Source organism: Eubalaena glacialis, chromosome 3 (assembly GCF_028564815.1).
Source record: "Eubalaena glacialis isolate mEubGla1 chromosome 3, mEubGla1.1.hap2.+ XY, whole genome shotgun sequence".
NCBI classification, from domain to species: domain Eukaryota; kingdom Metazoa; phylum Chordata; class Mammalia; order Artiodactyla; family Balaenidae; genus Eubalaena; species Eubalaena glacialis.
Window position 1 is genome coordinate 193,136,873 of NC_083718.1, and position 22,196 is coordinate 193,159,068.

Here is a 22,196-nt window from a genome sequence, read left to right on the forward strand (position 1 = left end):
TGGCCCACCAGAGCCCCAGACCCAAGCCCTGTGACCTCTGACCCCTCCCTCCCCAAACGCACCCCAACCTCAAGGCCTCTGTGCTCACAGCCCCCCGTCGCGAGCCCTCTCCCCAGGCACCCCCTTGGTTCACCCCCACGCCTCCTGCAGCCCTCTGCTAGGACGCCTCTCGCCCAACAGACCGTCCTGACCTCCCAGCACGTGGACAGGACAGCACCCACCTGGACACCTGGAGGGCCTCCTGACCCTGCACTCCCCCCACCCCTTAATGTGCCTGTCACGTGTGCCGTTACGATCTGTATGGCTTAGCCTCTGCCTTCTCCACTGGCAGGTAAGCTCCGTGAGGACAGGGGTCCAGTTATTTACAGCTGGTCCCTGCTGCCCGGGTCAGGGCAGGCACACAGCCCGGGCTCCCCAAAGGCTGCTGGGGGGTGAACAGCAGGACTTGGGGGGCAGCAGTGGGATTATCACACCTGCTGGGCTCAGGGCGGCACGCACGTGCGGGGAAGAGGAGGGGAAGTGGGGGGCAGTGGGCTGCTGGGTCCTTCCGCAGGACCCGGGTTTCCTCACCACCCACTGGCCACTGGAGGGGCGAGTGAGGGGGAGGAACCAAGGAGGGCAGAGCGAGGACAGGCGAATCACGGAATGAGAGGGTGCGAGGGAGCAAAGCGATGGTGAAGCGGTACCAGGAGGGCAGCCAGGCCCGGGCTTCTCGCGGCAGAGGTGTCAGCAGCTGCCACGAGTGTTTTCTGGACAAACGGGGTCCCGCGAGTGGGGAAGAGCCTGGGGGTTTCACGCCTTGGCCTGACCCCCAAACTCCCCCATCTCAGGGCTGGAAGCCCGGGCTGGGGGGCCGCTCACATATGAAAGGTTTGACGGTGCTGTGGATGTGCTTGTGCTGCTTGAGGCCCGAGGACGTGGCGAACGTCTTCCCACAGTCGGGGCAGGCGTGGGCCCGGGCGCCCACGTGCTGGGAGCGGATGTGCCGCTGCAGGTTGCTGGGGTCTGTGAACACCTGGGGACACAGACACCGACGAGTTACTCCCCACCTGTTGCTCCCCTGCGGGCCTGGGTCTGGCCACTCCCTGGCTGCTCTGCCCCTGCACTGAGCCTGGCCCGGCAGGTCTCTGCTGCAGCGGTGACCCCCTGCATGGCTTTCAGCCAGCCGTCAGGCCTCCCTTGACTGTGTTTCTTCAACAGTAATTCTCGAGAGAACTGTGACCCTGAGGATGCTTGAGACAGGGGCTCAGAAGCGTTCTTAAGCTCCAGTCCTTTGACCCATGACGGCCTGTCCTGCCACGCTGGCAGGAACCCTGAGAGGACCCAGGTCTGGCCCCGGGTCCTCCCCAGCTGTGCTGCCCGGCCCACTTCCTCTCTTCCCCGAACGACTCGGGGGCCCGTCACCTGCATCTCGACAGTGGGGGCAGGGCCGGGCTCGCGACCACGTTACCTTCACACAGTTTTCACATTCGAAGCGCTTGCCACTGTCGTGGGACATCTGGTGGCGGATGAGGTTGGACTTCCAGTTGAAGGCCTTGGGACACTGGTCACACTTGTACTCTCGCTCCTCTGTGTGGATGATCATGTGCTGCTCCAAGCTGTGCACAGTGGACGGGGGTCACTGTGGGTCCCCCACCTGCCCACTGCCCGGGAGGGAGGGGCCTCAGCCCAGCACGGCCTGTTCCCGGCAGCCCCTTGGAGCCCCTGCCACTGCCTCCTGCTCAGAGAGCAGAGTGAGGTCTGGCAGCCGGTCTGTCCATCTCCCCCCCTGGACAGGGCAAGGGGATGGACGGGAAGGCATGGCCTTCCCACGTGGGATGGGGGGGAAGCCAGTGCGTGGACAGAGCTCGGGCCCTCACCCAAGACCACACCCCAGGCACCCAGCGGCAGGCGGGGGTCCCAGCTCAAAACAACTTTCACCTTGACGCTAACCTTGGGCCTAAGAAAAACGGGGTCTGGAAACTTCCAACACTGCCACGAGCCCTAGAGTGGGGACGAGGCCCAGGAGACCCAAGGCCACCCCCTCTGAGTGACCTGGGGTTGCTCGCCAGCCAAGCCAGACTGAGAGGCTGCCCGCCACATACACACCATGGAGGTCAGCGGGGAGTGAGGGCAGGGGGTCTCCAAAGGAGATGCGGTAGGCGGGGCGGGCACAGCTGCTGGGAAGGGGCTGCTGCACTTGGACGAACCAGCAGTTTGGAGCCCCCTCCTCTCGGGGGACATCCTGCTTCTCCTCCTGTCCCAGGTATGACCGTTAATCTTCATGAGCAAGGCAGCAATACATCATGGCCCGTTAATTACGGGGCCCAGCCATCCATTTAGATCAGAAACGCTTGGTTCTCGAGCACCCGGCAGATTGTAGCTTTTCCCCTGTTGTTAATTGTGATTTATGTGTTTATGTAAAGAAAACACGGACCCTCTTGAGCGGCGCTTACCGCCAAGGGCCTCAGTCGGGATTTGCCCAAACTCTTATTTTCTCAGTCATCCGTTCAGGGTGGAGGGTTTCCCGTCCCCAGGGGGCTGTGACAGGATTGGCATTCAATTCTCCGCAATCCCACAGCCAGTTAGTGACCTGATGGGGTTTTACTCTGACTTTGCAGGGCTGCCCTGGAGGATATTCTCAGAGGCAGAGGAGGGGCGCACATTGGGAAGGTCTTCACTGGTCCCTGGAACACTAGGACTGCCCAGCCTGCTTCTCCTCCTATGGGTCCCCGGGGCCCCTGCTCCCAGGGGCTGGGGAGGCCACGTCCGGCCATCACACAGCTGGCCTGGCATCTGTGCCCATGCCTGTGAAGTCTCCATGGGGGCCCCCATGGGAAGCAGAGGCTGGAGCCTGGGGTGGGGGGTGAGGGGACCCCCGGGTGGCCCCTTCCTGCTCCTGCCCACTGTCTGAGAAGCGTGCCCGAGGGCCAGGCACTCCAGGAAGCCCCTGGGCGGCATCCCCCAGCCTGGTCCTGGACATCACGGAAGTAGCCCTGGGGCCTGACCCCTGCACGTCTGGGCGCCTGGCCTGTGTTCCTGACTTCCTCCAAGTCTGTCTCCGCAACTCGGCCCTGACCCCAGGATGGTGGGGCCACTGGTGGCTCGACCTGGTGACCTGCAGCTCCTTTGTGGATGGGGGGCTCTGACCAGGGGCCTGGCCTTTACGGTCAGAACAGTGACCACCGGTGGCCTCCAACCGCCAGCTGGCGGGCCTGCTCTGTCCCCAGGGGCGGATAAGCAGGCCAGGGTACCTGCCCCTGAGGTGTGTCTCCACCTGTCCTTGGAGCTTTGGGCCTGTCAGCCTGGGCAGGCCTGAGGGGTCAGGGGTGACCTCTGCCCTTCTCAGGCCTTCCCCTGGGCCCCCAGGGCCAGCCGACCCTGCTGTCCTTGACTGGCTCCTGGGGGCGGGGTGGGCGGGGCGGGGGGGGCGGCACCTGTACTTGGTGGGGAACATCCGCTCGCAGTCTTTGCACTCGTGGGCCTGCCCGTCGCTGCCCCCGCCGCCCAGGCCCTCGGGCTTGAGCTCGTCGGCCAGGCCCTCGTAGAGCACGGCCCCCACCGAGCTGCACGCGTACTTCTTGTGGCGCCGCAGGTCCAGCTTGGACGGGAAGAGTTCGTCACACGCTTCGCAGCGGAACGTGGGGTCCTCTGCGAGGGAGAGAGGGCGGGCGGTGGGCAGGCGGCCCTGGGCCTGCCCCAGGCCCACCCCAGGCCCGGGGCTGCAGGGGGTGCCTCCCTCGCCGGCTGTGCCCCCTCCCGCATCCTCCCCGCCCTCCTCCTGGACCTGGGAGAGGCTGCCCCGGGGGACACGGAGGCGGCAGGGACCTGCGTCTGCCCCACAAGAAACACCAAGAAGCGCTGGGCCCCTCCCCGCGCCTCGGGAGCAGAGAAGGAAGCCTGGCCAAGCGCTTTGTGTATGAATCAGAAGAAAGACGGCACGGCTCCAATGCGTATCATAAACGATTGTCGTCAAGGTCAAACAAATAAAAGGGAGGCGGCTATTATGAAGTTTACGAGGCAGCATCCTGAGGACCCTGCCAAGCCAAACAGCTCAGAGCGTGAGTCCCCGGGGAAGGACCTCCGGGCCCATCCCCAGCCCACGGCTGCCCCGACGCAGCTTTTCCCTGGAGCAGGGGTCCCCCTCCCCGCCGAGGACCACCTCGTGTTCCCCGCAGGTCTGAACAGAGAACCTGCACGAAAAGCTCCAGCACAAATGAATCGAAAGGTGTGCTGGTGAGTGGCTGTGTGAACATGTGTGTGCTCCTTGTGCACGGGTGTGCAGCTGTGTGTGTGCACGGGTGTGCATGTGGGTGAATATCTGAGCACGTCTGCCTCCTTATCAGGGCACCTTCGCATGGATGTGCAGGCATTTTTGTGCATCTGCACTCGTGTTTGTGCTGGTGTCATATGTATTCCTGTGCACGTGTGCATGTGTTTCTGTCTGCCGCCACAGGTGTGAAAATGTGTGTGTCCGTATATCTGCACATGTGCACGCAGGTGCACGCAAGTGTGCCTGAGTGGGCACATCTGCATTTGTGCGCGTTTGTGTGTTCCTGTGTGTGATTACTTGGCACACGTGGATGGATGTGTCTTTGTGCACGCATGTGTGTTTTGTGTGCTCACGCACATGCATATTAAGTATACGAATTCGTTTGCATGACTGACCATGTGTTAAGTGTGTTGGGTGTGCATGTGTATACGTGAGTGCATGCACATTTGTGTGAATATGCACTTGTGTGCCTTTGCGTGTCTGTAAATGTGTGTGCAATTGTGTGTGTGAATATGTGTGCATGGGTTTGTGTGTGAATGTTATGTGATCATACTTGTGCGCATGAGTTAGTGTGTTTGTGTGAACGTGGGTGGGTATGTGTGCATTTTTGCGTGAGGGTGAGTGTGTGTGAGTGTGTGTGTGTGTGCACGTGAACAAGGACCTCTGGGCCTGGCAGTGAGCAGAGCCTCAACCTTGGGCTGGATGCTGACCGAAAGGGCCTGACCCTAAGGGGTGCAGAAGCCAGGGACATGGGGGAGACAGGGGCAGGCAGAAGGGGTGGTGCCCCCTCCTCGTGGCAGAAGGGCCACCATCAACGTCTCAAGACAGGGGGTAGCTCTGCAACCTGGGCCTGTGGGCTGGGGGGAGGACGGGGGGATGGGAGGACTCCTCGAGACTGGAAGCTTCCCTGAGCCTGAGGGCGAAGGTATTGCTCCCAGCGTCTGGCCACACCTGGTGCCCCCACTAGTGGGCACCCAGAGCCCCCAATGCCCAAGGGGGACACTCCTGTGGGGTCCGCCTCTGAGATGCCCCGGGCCTTGGAATGACACCCTCGGACACACACAGAGGCAGCTGTCACCTTCCCTGGGTGACAGGGGAGAGCTGCGGGGATGAGAGGAGCCCGGGGGACGCGTGTGTGGGGGGCAGGCCAGGCGGGCCCAGTGCTGGTCAGACACAGCCGAGTCCCAGCGTCCTGTCCTGCTCGCCGGCATGAGGCTGCTGTCAGGAAAGTGTTTGAGCAAGAAGGGGAAAAAACAGCTCGTGCTCAGAGTCTGGGGAATCCAGTGACAACCCCCAGCCCTGCTCTGGGTGCGGGGACCTGAGCTTAACTCGGGGCTTAGAGGCTCTGCCCCCACCCAGTATCCCAGAAAGGTCATCCCTGGACCTGCCCCTGACACGTGCTGAGCCACAGAACAGACTGGAAGGAGGCAAGAGGGCCAGCCAGTCCTCAGCAACCACAGAAGCCCAGGATGGAGGGCGGCCGTGCCAGTGATCCTTGAGCCAGTGTTTGCGAACCCAAGGTCAGCAGGACCCTGGCGTCCCCGCCAGTGGGCAGCACCACTGGGCAGAAGCAATACGAGGCAGTGGGCTAAGTCAGAGAAGATTCTAAAACGAAGCCCACTGAGGCCCTGGGCCGGTCCTCGGGTGCTGGGGCGGAACCCCAAACACAGTCCCGGAAGGGGGCAGGTGGGCAAGGAGGACGCACATCACAAACTAGTCACCTGGCAAGTCTGCAAGACGCTGCCTCTAAAACGGGAGGGAGCCTGAACGCTGCTTTCAGGGAAATGGCCACTGTGACGTGGAGGCGGGGACCCTCCACGTGGCAGGCTCCGTCCGGGAACTTTGTACGGTGTCCCCTCCCCCGAGCCCCGCATCAGTCCTCATGCTTTGTCACCAGTAAAGGGAGGCTGCCTGGGGAGGCTGCCTGGCTCCCCGGGGCACCCAGAGGGGAGGTGGCAGAGCTGTGTACGTGGAGCCGTCGCTCTGCTGGGTGCCCGGGGCAGGCGGTTGAGTCCCAGCTTCCCGCTGAGGGTATAAGAAAGGCACCCCATGTGGTGTGCGTGTGGGCACGCATTGTCATCCACCCGCCCTCGCAGGCCTTCCCTGTCCTTAGAAACAGGGATTCCTTTCCACTGGGTCTGAGTACCAAGAGTACCATTTTAGAACAGAACCGGATGCATAGACCCCACAAAACTGCTCTCGTGGGCTTGTTCGGACTTCCTGGGCTGGAATGAGGCTGAGGGGGGCCCCTCCCACCAGCATCAAGATGAAGTTAGAAATGCCAGTTTGTATCTTACTCTTTCTGGACCCACCTAAGAACAGTCACCAACGTTGAAATTTGAAAACAAAGACAAGAAGAAGGGCCAGCCCCACCCATCCACAGCACTGACCAACTTATTTTTCCAGTTTGGATCTGGAATTTGGATTTACAATGAAAATTCAGCCTGTTTCTCACTCTGAAGGCATTTGAGGGCGTCCTGGAGGCAGTGGAACCAACCGTGGAGGGCACCCTCTCCTCCATGCCCCCATCCCATCACCAACCCAAGTTTGTTCCTGTCGAAGGACAGAGCCGAGGACAGGACACGTCCAAGTCTCGCCCACCTGTGCCATGGTGTGGAAAGGTGTCCCAACGACTTCCACGCAGGTAAGGTTGACACTGAATACACACCCAGGGCAAGCTGGACGGGGCAAGAAGGATGTGCCCAGCCCACGTGGTTTTCACTTTCCCAGCACAAGCAACTCCATTTTAAAGAAATACTAGAGTATGTTACACTCTGGTTACATTATGTTTATTGTGTTGTATTGCTATATTATATTATATTATATTATATTATATTATATTATATTATATTATATTATATTATATTATATTATGCCTATCTCATGCTTTATACACAATACACTGCATCCTCTTGATCTTTTTTGGAGAGGGAGAAAAGTTAATAAATTTGAGCCTTTCTCAAAAGAAAGGCATATTTGAAAGGAAATGATTTTCTTTATTTTCTCCCAAGAGCAAGAAGTTCCCCTGAAAGAGAAATCTTTCCCCTCTCCATTGAAAGAGTAAAAACAAAATAAAAAGTCCCTGGAACTAATGAATCTGAAAGTGGCTTCCCTCTGCTCTGAATCACTTGTAGGTAAATGGGAACTGAATTTCTTTACAAAGCTGCAGCTTTGAAAGAGCATTGTCAGTCCCAGGTCTGCAGGACTGGTGCTGTTTCCCTCAGCGAACTGGCAAAGCAGCCCCCGTCCCCATTTCTTCCATGATACCTGGACGTTGTCCTGGCAGAGCCCCTGCCTCCAACAAGAGCACGCAGAATTGTGATTCAGAACTGAAGTCTCTTCATCTAAATCTGGGGAGGCCGTGGACTGGGGCTGAAGCTCTTCCACTGAAACCAAACTAAACCAAGGCCATGGCGGCCTGATGTTTTGTTTGTCAAGTCTCAGCCTCACGTCTATCTGAAGTTCTATCAGCAACTTTTCAAGGCAAAGCAGGAATGTAACAGAAAAATACATCAGTGCCTAATGGCTTCAGGGAACCCAGGGGGACACAATTATGTGGCATCTACATGCTAATCTACCAGACTGGAGGCTCAAAAGCCCTCAAGAGTGCACTCCAAATTCCTGCCGTGATAAGGGGCCGCTGCATTTAGCTGGGGCTGGGATAAAAGATTTTTTATGATAATTATCTTAGTGAGGAACATTTTTACATTCTCTTTCTGTGTGATTCAGAGTTAACTGGGTGCGGGGGGGGGGGGAGGCGGTGGGGGGACTGTTGAGAGGTGAAGGAGTGATCTTGACAGCAAAGGGTATGGAAAGTCAAATATTTGATGTTGGACTATTATGTGCGGAAAGCAATTAGCCCACAAACGTTTGATAAATTATTAGGAAAATGTAGACCCAGGTTATTTAAGATCGGGCGTTGGAAGGGGGACAGGAATCAAGATTTTTAAAACCTTTTGGAAGAAAGACATCTCATCATACAAACGAAACCCCAATACCGAGCGCGCTCCTTGGGTTAGGCGGATTTATCTCTCGGCGTTCTCGTGCATTATCTAAGATTCACAGGTCTTTTCAACAATTATTTTAAGTAAAATGAGACCATCCCCCTGCTACCCAGAGCTCAGCCGTTCTTTTCTCGATGGCCTAATTATAACCGAAGTCTAGAGGAGAGCATGCGTAGGGCCGTCTTGCAGAATTGTCCTTCTGTGGAGATAGCCTTTGGGACAACTCACGGGCACAAAGTGCTGTCCCACAAAGGTGGGCCACGCTCGGGGACCAAAAAGGTCGCTCTGCTTCCTGCTAATTCCAACGCCCAGCTCCCTGGCCTAGCCAACCACACCCCCAGGCCATGACATTGGAGCAGTTCCTTAGAGAAACTTGCAGTTAGTGGCATTAATCATTAACCCTTGGAGTGTTTGGAGGGGAGGGGAAGAAAGACAGGAAGGGAAAGACCAACCTCCCCCCTTTCTCTAGCAGGAATGGAATCATGAGCTCCGGAGATGGCCAGAAGGAGAGGCTGCCTTTCTGCTCATTTGTGGGGTCTCATTCAAAGAAGAGACACGGTCTACTCAGCAGCTGCACTTAGGGAGTTAACGGACCAGCTGGTCCTCCACTGCCAACGCAGCTTCCTCCAACCGGACTTTTCCTCTGTGGCTTAAGAACTATTCCAGAATCCCAAGGCTTAACAACGTGGATGAAGGAAAAGAAATCTGGATTTCAGAAATCCGAGCTTATACGAGACTGTGATTTTCTTAAGCGTCTCTGAGATGTGCCTGAGCATGGATGAACAAGGAAGGGAAGTATGTCTACTGGACAAATGCCGAGTGACCAACCGAGAGGAAAGGACATTTGGGACGCTTCCCGCAGTCCTGCTGAAAGAGCTCAGTGGCCACCGTACCACCGCGGAGCCCACCGAAGCCCTAAATTTTCCCTCTCTCCAAATAAATTTTCCCTTAACCTGTCTCTGGGACTTTTTGCTTTTAACTGCAGATGGGCGTTACTTTCAAAGACACTTATGGCATCAATGCCCTCTCTTAAATGAGACCGAAGCTTTCCCCTGGCACAGACTCTGGAGGCAAAGGTTTCCAAGCTGTAAAATGGTTTTGTTTGTTTTTAAGTCATGTAGAGAACAGGCAATGCTGCTGCTGCTAATACTAATTATACAGTTTTTAAAAATCCCCTAGGCCTCTACCACTACAAAGCTGTAAGGCGGCAGGACACCCATTCACACGTACTGTCTGAAGTCATCTCGAATTCAGGGTGTGACCCACGTAACCCAAGGACAGGGAAAGCAAAGCGCTTAGGTTGAGAAGTTGTTAGGAAGAGGCTGGTTCTCTCATTTGGGGTCCGGGTGGTGGGCCTTGGGCAGCAGCTGGGGGACCCCCGGCCCCTGTCATGTGGCCCGAAGTGACGGGAGCTCCAGGCCTCTGCTCCTGCAGGTGGGGGCTTACCATCCAGGCTGGGGGGCACCGTCCCCAGGGAGTAGGAGCCTTCTTTCACGTGGACCAGCAGCTCTTCTCCTGGCTCAATGTCCTTAATGACTTTATAATAAATCTGTGAAGGAGAAACCAGAGAGAAAGGGTCAGCATTGTCGGCCTTGCTGCTTTAAAAGCCACATCGCGCACACCCAGCCCGCACGCCATTGACACTGCTCATTGGGGAGGCTGGCCCGCTGGGCACTTGACCTGCCTTCTAATTGCTGCTAAGAGGTTCCCCTTTGGAACTTGACAGAATACACTCAGAAGGACTAGAGTCTATTTTTAACTTGTTTGATCCAGATTTTGGATATTGATAAAAGGGGTGCAAAAGGAAATAGGTGAGGATTAGCCCCAAAGTTCCCAAGCAGGGCGGGTCCTAGAGGGAAATATTAGGAAAAGTGCATCTTTTCATCAGGAGTGGAGCCTGGGTGGGTTCCCAGGTTCCTTTTGTCAGTATGTATGTAAGACACCCTTTGCTGTCTGGGGGCGGGGTGGGGTCTTCAGGGGGGTCGAGAGTGAATCTGGATGTTTATGAAAGTGACTATGAACGCAGACGGAGGCCCGATCAGCAGGTGTGAGTCTCAGGTGAGTGTGGACGCCACCTGTGCCTGCCACAAGCTCGGTGCCAGCAGCCGTCGGCGGTCTGAGATGGGGGACACCTCTGAAAACAGAGATGGGTCGGGTGGGGCTCAGGGTAGAGTCTGCAGCCTGGAGCAAGCTCTGAGGGACGTCCCGCCTCAGTTCTCCGAGCAGCCCCGTACCTTGCCAAGGTGTCTCCTGAAAAAACACCATCTGCATGGGAGGTGGCAGCCACGATCTGGACAATTCCAGCAACTCAGAAGGGCAGCATGACAGGGGCCATCGGGGATGGAGCCCAGGGACCAGGCTCCAACAGCTTGGGGGGCTTTGGGAGAGGACGGGGCCTTCCTTACCTTTGCCAGACCCTATCTGGGAGCCCCTTCCCTCCCTGGAGACCAGGGACACAACTCCTCTGGGTGGGGGCACCCACTCCTCACGTGAGCGGGGCTGACACCAGGAACCCTGCATCTTAAATGTCAGGCAGCAGGGTGCATTTCTCTCAGGCCAGTCCACTGCCTAGCATGCTGGCACGTGGTGTTTGGGTCTTTCTTCAGATAACAGTAACCAAGGAGCTTCCAGGAGCCCGAAAGCTCGGCCACAGGACTGGCTGGGGGGCCAGAGAAGGACCCGAGACGAAGTCCCTCTGCCCTGAGAGACCTGGGGGCTGAGGCTTCTCCAGGCCATTTCCATCCGAGGTCCTCCAGCACCACCCTCCCCATGGAGGACCTGGTGGTTAGGTGTCAGGCCAGGTTTCCCAGAAGCAGCTGGCCTGGTTGTGGCCCCAGGGACTGAGCTGGGCACCGGCCTGCCGGTCTCCCTCCCCCTGCCCCCGGGTCCCGCCCTGGGGAAACATCTGGAAGGCTGAGCTTCCTCATCTCTGGTGGGGCCCCTTTCCCCCTTTCCCCCCCTCCCCAGGCCAAGTCCAGCTTGGACGCCCTCACAAACTGCCAGTCTCGACTAACTGCAGAGTGACACCAATGTGCTCTCAAAGGGACAGCAGAGCCACACTGCGTCCCCAAACGCCCAGCCGAACACTTGGACTGCGGAACTGCACCCAGTAGAAGAATATGCACATGCGCAGATGGCTTATCAATGTGCAGCCTTCCTTTCTCTGTACTCGTTAGTAATTTCATTTGGCAACTATTCCCTGGCACGTCGCTAAAATAATGATGAGATTTTAAAAATGGAGACTAGAAACTGTACCATATTACCTTCTGTAATTAAATCAATTGTTATTAAGCTCCCAGTTTTGTATTATTTTATCTAACAATTACAGTGGCTGAATCATTGTTTTAAAAAATCAGACTCGAGTCACTGTATTTTAAAATCGGACCCAGAGTGAATCCCACGCTTCAGCAAAGCTCGGAGGAGCCCCTGAGCCATCCCGGGGAGGTGAGTCAGGGCTTAATACGCAGGAACAATCGTACTTTCATCCCGGCGGCGGTGAGTGAGCGCATCCAGCAAGCGCAGGCTTAATGCGCCCGCGGGCCGCTGAGTTCCTGCGCGCAGGCTGGGGCGGGCCCGGCAGCGCGGTGGCTTCTCGAGGGTCCCCGTTAGAGGGCAATGTGGACCCGCCCGCAGCATCTTTCCCGGCCGCGCCCCCCGCCCAGCCCGCGAGGGCCAGCGACGCGCGAGACCGGCGGCGCTCTCAGACCCGGTCCCGGCTCTGCAGCGGCCGCATCCTCTCGCGGCCGGGATGCTGGGCTCCTGCTCCAGCCGGGCTTCCGGGGCTGGTGCAGCCCGCCTCCCTCCTCCGCCTCCCCCTCCCCCTCCGACCCCCTCTGTGGGCCACCCAGCCTTCCAGGACCCCCACCCCACCTCTCCGAAGGCCCTCGGACCTCCAGAACCCCGCCCACCGCTTACTGGGAGGCTGCCCGGGTCCCCTCCCCCACACCCCTCCCAGCTCCGAGAGCTGCACGACCTCCTGCCCCCCTCCTCCCACGCCCCACCCCGCTCCGACCCCCTCGGAGGCCGCCTGGCCTCCGGGGGAACCGACCCTCCCCAGTCGCCGCCGGAGGGTCTAGCGCGCTGGCCGTGGGATGCAGTTTTGTGCGCAGCGGGCACCCCCTCCCCGGCCTGGGACCCTCGGGGCAGCCGCCGCCTCGACTTTGAGCCGCAGTCGGAATTAATCGCTATTAGTGCTGATCGCAGAGCCTGGGGCGGGGCTGGGGGCGGTGGGCGTCCCCAACCTGCCTCCACCTTGAGGATGGGGCGGGGTGGCAAACCGGAGACCACTCGAACTTTCCCAAGCTCAGCCGGTCCGCCTTTGCCAAGGGCGCCGGGGTGCGCGGGCCGCCCTGGTCCACACAAAGGCCGCCGGCGATTTTACGACCTGTTCCCAGTGGCACCAAGGCCTTATCAGCCAGACGCGTAGAGGAAGACCGGGTTCCTGGTCTGTGGGGTCGGGCGACTTCCCGGGACAAAGGCCAGGCTTAGGTGGGACTGAGGCCTGGGCGGTCTCCTGGCTTATAGGGCACAATTACAAATTGCGCATTTACTGTACCGGCCGGCCCCTTCCGTTAGAGGCCTGTAATAAATTATTATTGCAGCCCCTTAAACATTCCTAAAGTCGGTTTATAACCTGCCTTTCATTGTGTGCCCCTCCGTGGGTCATATTCAGACCCCAGGGCCAAGTGGGCATCACGGACGGGCTGAGTCCTAAGGCTTTGCCCACGAGGGAAGACAGAAGCCTGTTCTCCAGGGAAGGAGCCCTGGCCTCGGATGCCCTTTCGTTCCCAGGCTCAGCGCAGACCTGCCTTTGTCGGCATCTGTGTACCCAGGCCTGTCTCTAAACAGCATCCCTGACACTGTTTAAACTCGCCTCAGTCCTTGGACTGTGTGGCAAGGCAGAGCTGGAATTTTCTCTCTGGTTTCAGGATCTGAGGGCGGGGGCGGGGGGGGGGGGGACCCACAGCAACAGCTGAGTTTACTAGCGCCAATAAATGTCTGCTCTAAACGGCTTTAAAAAATAACAATGCCAAACAGACCTGATCCCAAGTTAAGTCCGTGTTCAGCATTTCAGTTCTCTTTGGAACAGCGAGACCTGATTGAACACGGGCGGGCGACACCAGCAAGGGGGCCTCCGGATTCTAACTGTATTTAGCCTGACCTGGCCTAGTTTCTTCCCCTTTTACAATCTCTAGACACAAAGAGACGGCTCCTTGTAGGTGAACGGAGCTGGGAAAAATAAGTGGCCACGTTCTCAGCCAAAGACGGAGAAACTGCCTGAGAAAAGTTGGGTTTCGTATGGGCCGCATTCAGCGAGACCCAGCCTTTTAAGAAAATGAACATCATTTTCTTTTCCCCCAGCAACATTCTTTAAGACAAAGAAATATTTCAAATTGATGATGGCTGACACTTTGGGATATTTTCTCCTTAGAGCTCCTTAAGTTTGTTTTTGTTTTTAATACCAAGTCAGTTTCACAAGGATAGATACTATTTTCAAACATGAAGACGTAAGTTCCACAATTTTTATTCCTCCTTAATCTTAGAATTTTAAAATTTAAATAGGTGAAAAACTCCAGCCAACCTACACTGGGTAGAAATGACTAGATTGCAGACTTCCAGCCTGTAGGTTGAATTCAGGCCAAAGCCGTGCTCTCCCCTCCCTGGAGCAAACGGTTTTCTTAAAAAACATGAAAGTGATAAGTGAACTGGACCATGTTCCGCCCCCCCACCCCCCGCCCCTTTGACCAGTTGGAGAAATTTTAAAGGCGTATTTGAGTAAAATATGTGAAATCTCTTTCACAGTGCTTATCTTAAAAAAAAAAAAAATAAACCTCTCTCCATCCTAGATTTCGGAATTCACTTGTGCTTGAATTTGTGAAGGCTTTCGGTGTGGTGCACAAGGGCCTTTTCACGAAAGAGAAGCACACAGCGAGGGGAATTTGCATTGCTCTAAGATCTTGCTGAAAAGCAAATTTGCCCAGTGACCAGTCTGCTTTGGAGAGAGGAGGCTGGCCTGAGGGTTATCCCTGGGCATTTTTGGTCTCTCAGGGTCGCCAAAGTGGTGAGGTGGGTCCTAGCACTGCCTCATTGCTTCAAGACCTTTGGAAGTGTCACCATGTTTCTTCATTACTTGCTGTCCCCAAACGTGGACCATCTCTCTCTGGGAAAGTTGTGGACACTGGAGTCCTGAGGCTGGTGGAGGGGTTGAGCTTAAAAAACAGCCTAGGTGATGCTTCAGGATGAAGCAGGGAAGCAAGCGTTTGGAGCTGCCGAGGGTCTGGGCAGGTCTTTATTTCCCTTTGCCTTCACTGTGGGAACCTTTCCCTGGCTGTTTCAGAGCAGGGTAGGAGCAAGGGGACGGCCAGCCACTCTGGGATCGTTCGGCACCACCTGCAGGCTCCAGGGACGAGCAGACAATTCTTTCCTTAGGCCGAGAGAGGGGAGAAAGCTTGTCATCTTTGGGATTTGCCACTTTCCTCTCTTCCCAAGTGTGGCTGAAGCACTTTGTGCCTAAATCTTTACTTTTGGCTGTTACATATTCTGTCACCTTCCCAGCAGTTCAACATTAAAAAACATCTCTCTATATATCTCTTCTTAGTTGTACAGTTTGTACCTGGATGTTACAATTATATTTGTTGTCTATGAATTATTATATTTATGTATAATATAAAAATATATAGTATAAGTTTGTACCTAGATTTTTTTTTTTTTTTTTAACTTTTGGGTGTATTTATTTATTTATTTTTGGCTGTGTTGGGTCTTCGTTTCTGTGCGAGGGCTTTCTCTAGTTGCGGCAAGTGGGGGCCACTCTTCATCGCGGTGCGTGGGCCTCTCATTATCGCGGCCTCTCTTGTTGCGGAGCACAGGCTCCAGACGCGCAGGCTCAGTAATTGTGGCTCACGGGCCTAGTTGCTCCGCGGCATGTGGGATCCTCCCAGACCAGGGCTCGAATCCGTGTCCCCTGCCTTGGCAGGCAGATTCTCAACCACCGCACCACCAGGGAAGCCCTAGATTTTTTTTTAGTGTATATACGTATATAGTATAAATTATTGGTCACAGTTAAATTGTCTTCATCATTCTTAAGTGCCTTCTTCTAATAAAGTATCCCACTTAATTAAGAAGAAAAAAATATAAATTCTGGTAAATGATGATAGTCAGTATCGTGAATTGATACCTTGCTCTTTGCCCCAAAGGGGGTCAGTTTGCTCCAAAGAGTAAAATGCAACAGCTTTCTGACTCAAAACAAATTGGCTATATTTTTCAAGTCTTTTGTAAATTGGTTAAGAAGCGCTAAAATGAATTCCCCATCCTTCTCATTTTCAAACGGAAAATTGTACCTAATTGTTTGGAAGCTACCATTTAAACCGGCCCATCCACTTACGATTTTTAATTTAAAGAAACTGTGGAGGGAGTGATGGGCTGTCTGGCAACAGGGCAGAGCAGGGCGGTGGACGTTGCCTGCCTGTCGTTTAAAATCCTAGCCCTGGCAGATCGCTCGCCCTGACACGGGGATAGGCGGTGGGGGAGGGGAGGTGGTTCACACCGGAGCAGAGGAAACGAAAGCAAAAGAAAACGCCTTGAGCTTTGGCCTGGGAACACCAGGCTCTCATCAGAAACAAGTGTTGGCTCTCAAAGACAGGGTGCTGCGCGGTTATCCATTGGCTCATCTGCTAATGAAATTCCTTTGTTTAACACGCTCTGCGAAGGAGATTAGCCTTTGTCTGCTTCCACTTTGGGGAGACTCGGCCCCTCTGCTCAGGCTGAGCCCCTCACTGGCTCTCGGAAGGTGCTGGTGGTGGTGGGTTTTCCTCCTGCCCAGCCAGCTCCGGCGGTGGGGGTGCAGCGCGGGCCCCGCAGCCCCTCCGAGGTGTGCTGGGGGCTTCGACCCCCAGGTCGCGCTCCCCAACACGTACGCGTGTGACCCCAGCATCACGTGGTACCATCTTCAGCCCCACCAGCCACCTGACACCCGGCCACCGACATCCTTGCCCTGCTGAGGCAAAGTGGCAACAGGAGAGGGAGCTGGGCCGCGCACTGGCCTCTTCCTGCCTTTGCTTCCTCGGGTGGGCACTTTATTTCCAAGCTCTTGTTTTCTTTCTTACCATTAAAGCAAATCCAAGAACAGACCCTGTCTGTGTCTTCTGAAACATCTCAGACCAACTTGTTTGCTCATAATGGTGGGAGGAAGAACCACCAGGGGTGATCTGAGGGTCTCGCGTTTTCCAAAAAGAAAAGTGGGAGTTGGAGGATGCTGGGGGAACGGTTGAGCCTCCCAAGGTGAACCGAGGCTCCCGTGGGCTCCTTGCCTCTCTTCCTGCTAAGCTGGGAAAGTAAATCAAAGCACCCCAGGCTCTACAGCTACGGTCTGACCACCCCCCAAAAATGCCAGAGGATGACATGTTCCGCCACAGCTGTCTGCTGTGCATGTTTTGGTCCTAGCACCTGGGCCGCCCTAAAGCTCGTGTGGCCTCAGGACCGCCTGTGGGTTCTATGCAGTAGCAAACCACAAGTCACCTTTAGGTGATGCGCTGGGTGCAGGGGGACATTCATGGCCCCCCTGGCCTTTGCTGCCTGGGGCTTACCCCTCCAGAGCTGCACAGAGGAGGGCTGAGGCCGGTGCTGAAGCTGGTGCCCAAGGAGCAGGAGTGACGGGCCAGTCACCTCTCCCCGAGGTCCGCTGGGGCAGGGACCGCTTAGAACCACAGGGCTCCAAGAGGGGCACAGATGAGGACCTGGGGGAGGGGCCCTGAGCACGGCCCTGCAGTCCCACGGCTGGGCAGGGGGCACGTGGTCAGTGGCCTGAGTGGCTCCGGGGAGAACGAGGCCCGGCCGGATGGAAGGAGGCCGTCCTGGGGGGCTGCACTGCCCAGTGCCTGGGCTCCCCGAGTGCCCACGATGCAGCTGGAGGGCTGCCAGCCGCTCAGAACCTCACGGGGCATGGGGGGTACGTCTGTCCCCACGGCCTGTCTGGCCACTGGCAAAGGCCGTGCTGGGCTGAGGGGGATGAGACCCCCTGACCTCAGCTCGCCGCCCCACGTGGGTCTCTCCGGAGGACTCGGGACCATCCAGGAGGCCCGTCCAGAGCTGCCTCAAATCCTCTGGCCGCTGTGGCTTCTGGAACATTCTCTCTAAGACACCCTCTCCTGCCTGGTCTCCTTTGTCCTCTGGACATTGGGGCTCAGGTCATGGTCACGAACTTCAAGTCAGTGCTCTTTCTGACGGAAGTCACTTCTCTACAGAATACCATCTGGTAACACACTGTTTCCAGAAGCCATTTTTATGGATCTGAGATCTTCAGCCCGGTTCCTTCCCTGTGTCTGTGCTGTGTTGGGAGGAGGTGGTGTGTATGTGTGTCTGTCTGTGTGTGTGTGTGGTGGGGAGCAGAGAGAGAGAAAGGGAAATTGTTCACTTAAGTGTGTTTGTGTGTTTGTATGAGTGTGTGTCGTCGGTGAGGTGGGGGAGGGGGAGTTCTCTAAGTGCCAGGAAATCCGGGTGGAAACTCTTGGGATTATGGAAATCTGAGAAACCCCATTAATATCGTGTAATGTTTCCTTCTCAAAGAGAGGCCTGTCTTCAAAAATCTTTGTTTTATTATTAATATTTCAGGGACGTTTTTATTCCAGCTCTACGCAGGGTCAAGCCGGTCGCTTTGCAGCGAGCTGAGTTGCCAACGGTTGGGACTGGGGGACGGAAGGAAAGACTTTCTGCTGGGCTGCGTGGCCATCCCGAGAGAGAGCACGTCAGGTTCTGAGAGATTGTCTACAAAATAGTTCGAAATCTAGCATACCCCCTTCAAAAAGGTATTTCTAAAATTCACTTCATTCAAACCAACAAATACTGAGAATCTATGTGTATTTCAGAGCAGTTTTCCTATTATTATTAGAGTTTAAAATTGTGTTATTTCTCAAAGGAAAATATATCCCACAAATTGCCCATCTTCCTTTGAGATCTGAGATGCGGCCGCCTCCTCACAACTCTTGGCTCCTGCTTTCCTGGGTGTTTGGAAGCCACTGCCATGCCGTTAAGTTTGGAGATGGGGACATTGGCGGGAATCTCGGTTGCCCGGTACCAGCAGGAATCACCCGCCACGGTCCCAGGAGGCAGGGCAGAGGGTCCTCTCTCCCTCGGAGGATGGAGGGTTTGAAAGGCCCTGGGTGGAGAAATTTTACTGCTTTTCATTTTTTTTAAATAATTTTTTTATAGATTTATTTATTTTTATTTATTTTTGGCTGCGTTGGGTCTTCGTTGCTGCATGTGGGCTTTCTGTAGTTACGGTGAGCGGGGGCTACTCTTCATTGCGGTGGCTTCTCTTGTTGCGGAGCAGGGGCTCTAGGCACGCAGGCTTCAGTAGTTGTGGCATGTGGGCTCAGTAGTTGTGGCTCGCAGGCTCTAGAGTGCAGGCTCAGTAGTTGTGGTGCACGGGCTTAGTTGCTCCATGGCATGTGGGATCTTCCCGGACCAGGGCTCGAACCCGTGTCCCCTGCATTAGCAGGCAGATTCTTAACCACTGTGCCATCAGGGAAGTCCCCAGGCCATTTCATTTTTGCTTTTGCTTAAATATGCACCGAAGTCCTCTCCGAGCCTGTGAACTAAGACGGGGATAATAAATCCCCCATTTTTAGGCTGTTAGAAACATCCAGCAGGCAAGGATGAAATTTTGATGTTACATTGGGTTTAAGTATTTGAGCCAGGTATGGTTCCGAATGTAGGACGGAGCTTGGTAAGCACTGGGGGATAAAAGGGGGGTTAAATGAAAGGGAACCCATGAGTTTAGGGTATTCCTGTCCACTGGTCCTGAAGAAGGAAAGAGTTTGCTGCAAAGTAGTTAATTCCATTTGGACCCTGCGTGGAGCTGAAATAAAAGCTAACCTGAAATATTAATTATAAAACAAAGATGTCGGAAGACAGGCTTCTCTTTGAGAAGATGCTACAGCTGCATTTTCTGCATTTTCAAAAGCTTGCCACATAAAGGCACCTACCAAACATTTCTTTTTTAAATAAAAAATCTGGATCCTTCATTATTTTATGCTGCATCTCACAAAAGTGCAGTCCTGGCCCCGGCCTCCTGGTATTTTTTTCACTGCCCCTCGGCTCCCAGACACACGACCAAGGACACATGTTCTTTGCAAAGACAGCCAATGGAAGGACCATCTTCCCATGTGCCTTAACCCTAATTCTCCTTCACTCACATTTCACGTTCGTCTGAAAGGGTCTTTTCTTTTTAATTTTTATGATTATTCTTTTCCTTTATTTCCTCAATATATTTTGCAATTAAAAAAACCCTTTTTTTCAAAATGTTGGGTTCTCAGTGGAAGCTGTAGACCTCTCAGTAGCAGAGGTGGATTTGAGCATCACCAGATCGTGTCCAGTGGAGGGAGGGCTGCTCGGTCCAGGCTGAGCCCCACGGCCGGGGACGGGGCTGAGCAGATGAGGGCGAGGTGCCCGGCAGCTCACACGGGTCCCGGGGCCTCCTGGGTGTGTGCTCTCTGCCTTTCTTTATGCAAAACTGTCTCTCTAAAGTCAAGAGCCTCAAACGGCTTTTAGAGGTTTGCACTGGCGACTCAAAGCTGCACCCTCTGTTATGTGGTCTCCACAAACCTTTTTTAAAGCAATGGAATCCTTTTTGCAAATGAAATCTCACGAGTAACCCCAAGACAGAGGCGAAAGCAAACTCCTCTGATGGAAGCGGCTGGGCCCCCAGGCATCTCGAGGAAGCCGTGCCCTGGGGACCCAGTGAAAGCGTGGCCCGAGGGGCCTGGCTCTGAGCAGAGTCTCTGGGGGCCACTTGCAAAGTTGTAATTAAAGACATTAAAGGACTAAGGCTCCTTTGTGGTGGAAACTCCGCGTGGCATCTTCTGTCCTGATTGGTTCCCGATAGTGGATGCCTGCAGCCCTGGGCCGGCACGGACATGGAGCGGTGAGAAGGGTCCAGTGTGTCGAGAGGGGTCTTCGGCCTCTTGGGGGCTGGCAGCAGAAGCCAAAGCGTCCCTTGGCCCTGGTGGGGCCTGGGCTGAAGTCAGGACCGCACAGCTCAGGAAAAATATCAGTTGGCTCCCAGCAGGGCCAGAATTTTGTGCCAGAACAGGGCTAGTCACCTCCGCAGGCTGGCTGGGCTTCCACAGCTATTCTTGGGGACTCTGGGCAGCTGGGGCCTCACCTCAGCCTTCCAGATGGCCAGTGCGGACCCTTCCGGGCAGCTTGGATAAACAGCCATTTAGACACGATTCTCACGACCAAGGACACATGGTCTTTGCAAAGACAGACAGAAGGACCATGTCTTTGTAAAGACAGACAACAGAAGGACCCCAAGGAGAGGGGTCCGGTTCTCCACTTCTCTCACGGGGGTGGCGTTTGTCGGAATGTGGACCCTGAAGTTTCAGACCCTGCCCGCTCCCGGCCATGTTTCTTCCCATAAGCCATCATCTTTTGGCTCTCGAGCCCCGTCAGCTCCGGAGCAAAGGCTCTGATGGAGCATTCGGGAGTGTCGCTGAGTTCCCGGAAACTCAGCACTGACCAAGTGTCAGGTAGCCCCCCCGCTGCAGGACGGGCTTGGTAGAGATGTGTCTAACCCCTCACCTGGCGGCCCCACTCCCATCCATCCTGGTGCCAGGGCCCCAGGGACAAGGCTCTGTGCGAGCCCTAGACCTACCTGCTCGTTGATCTGACACATGGTGAGGTTCTGGTGGTCACAGGAGCATGCCACGCGGACGTACTTGAGCCAGCTGCCGGCCCCGGCCTGATTAGCGTCCACACAGAACTTCCCGCTGCCCAGGTCTTCGGAGATCTGCCCGGCAAGAAAGAAAACCAAGAAAGGTCAGAGGCATCCTGTGTGCTAGAGCCGACACACTCTACGTTCGCCCAGCAAGAGAGTCCGCCGTTTGGGTGCAGAGTAGGAAGGCAGGCCGGCCTCTGGGCATCAGCCAGGCCCTCAGCCCGCCAAGCCCACCGACGCCCAGGAGCCTCCGGGAAGGAGCCCGACGCAGAGGTAGGAGGACCGTCCTGTCTGTTCTCACCGAGCAGATCGCTGCCCTGGCACAGCCATAAAAGTGCCACCGGCGTTGTGAAAACTCCCCAGCAAGCGGCCCCACGTGTGAGAAAGCAGAGGCCGCTGTGTCCGAGAGCACGGCCCTCTGCTGAGGGCACTGGGCTGGGCTGGGGGTGAGCGGTCTCGAAGGTGGAGTTGTGGTCGGGGTGTGGCTGCGTGCGAATCTCGACGCGTGTGCGCCTGTGCGTGCGCGTGTGCCAGCGTGCACGCTCACAGCAGCGTGCACGTTGCCCTGCAAGAAGGAAAATCATTTGGTTTTCTTAAAAGTGGAAGTTTCCATCTGACGCTGGGTGTTTGCAGACGCCCAGCCGGCAGAGGCCCCACGGGCCCGACTGGCATCAGGTCCTTTGCTGCCGCTCTAGTTTTCTGAACGCCCTCCTGGCAGGCAGAGGCCAGGAGCTTCTCCGGCGTGCGCACCTCTGAGCAGGTCGTTTCCCAGAAGACCGACCTGACTGCTGTCCCTGCCGAGGTGGACGCTGCAGGCAGAGTCCCTCCCACCTGCTTTGATCAGTGCCCGCTCAGGGGCCCGGATGCAGAGCCGTGGAGGCCGGTGGCATCGTGGGCAAGCTCCTGGGCAGCTGAGCTGGGAGGCTGGGGGGGGCGGAGGGAGGGGCTGAGGCCACCACCACATTGAGGACTGGAAGTAGGTGTCCAGGTGGGCAGGGGTGTCCAGGTGGGCAGGGGTATCTAGGTGGGTAGGGGTGATGGGAACAGGGTGTCAGAAGGACTCAGTGAAGTCAGGGCAGGGGGTAGTGACCTGTCTTAGCACAAACAGAGGAGGCCGACCCCAGGCGCACGGCCCCTGTTCCCCTGGGGGTCTCCCCAATGCCGCCTGATGAACAGGTAAGGACCCGAGAAGGGAGGGAGGCTGCCCCTGAGGCCTGGAGGAGCCCAC

General features: G+C 55.9%; 1 protein-coding gene across 7 annotated transcripts in view; it reads right to left on the minus strand.

The window, feature by feature from the left end:
- PRDM16 (PR/SET domain 16) overlaps positions 1–22,196 on the minus strand; it is a 326,161-nt gene that overhangs the window by 27,617 nt on the left and 276,348 nt on the right. For 6 of the 7 annotated variants that reach the window (XM_061185098.1, XM_061185097.1, XM_061185101.1 and 3 more), the window contains exons 4-8: positions 20,906–21,040; positions 9,703–9,805; positions 3,417–3,630; positions 1,451–1,598; positions 862–1,015 (exon numbers count right to left, since the gene is read on the minus strand). In XM_061185098.1, coding sequence (XP_061041081.1) covers positions 862–1,015; positions 1,451–1,598; positions 3,417–3,630; positions 9,703–9,805; positions 20,906–21,040 — 754 coding nt within the window. Of the gene's footprint in view, positions 1–861; positions 1,016–1,450; positions 1,599–2,189; positions 2,232–3,416; positions 3,631–9,702; positions 9,806–20,905; positions 21,041–22,196 lie in introns of those variants that run through there. The other variant, XM_061185103.1, reaches the window with a different exon arrangement.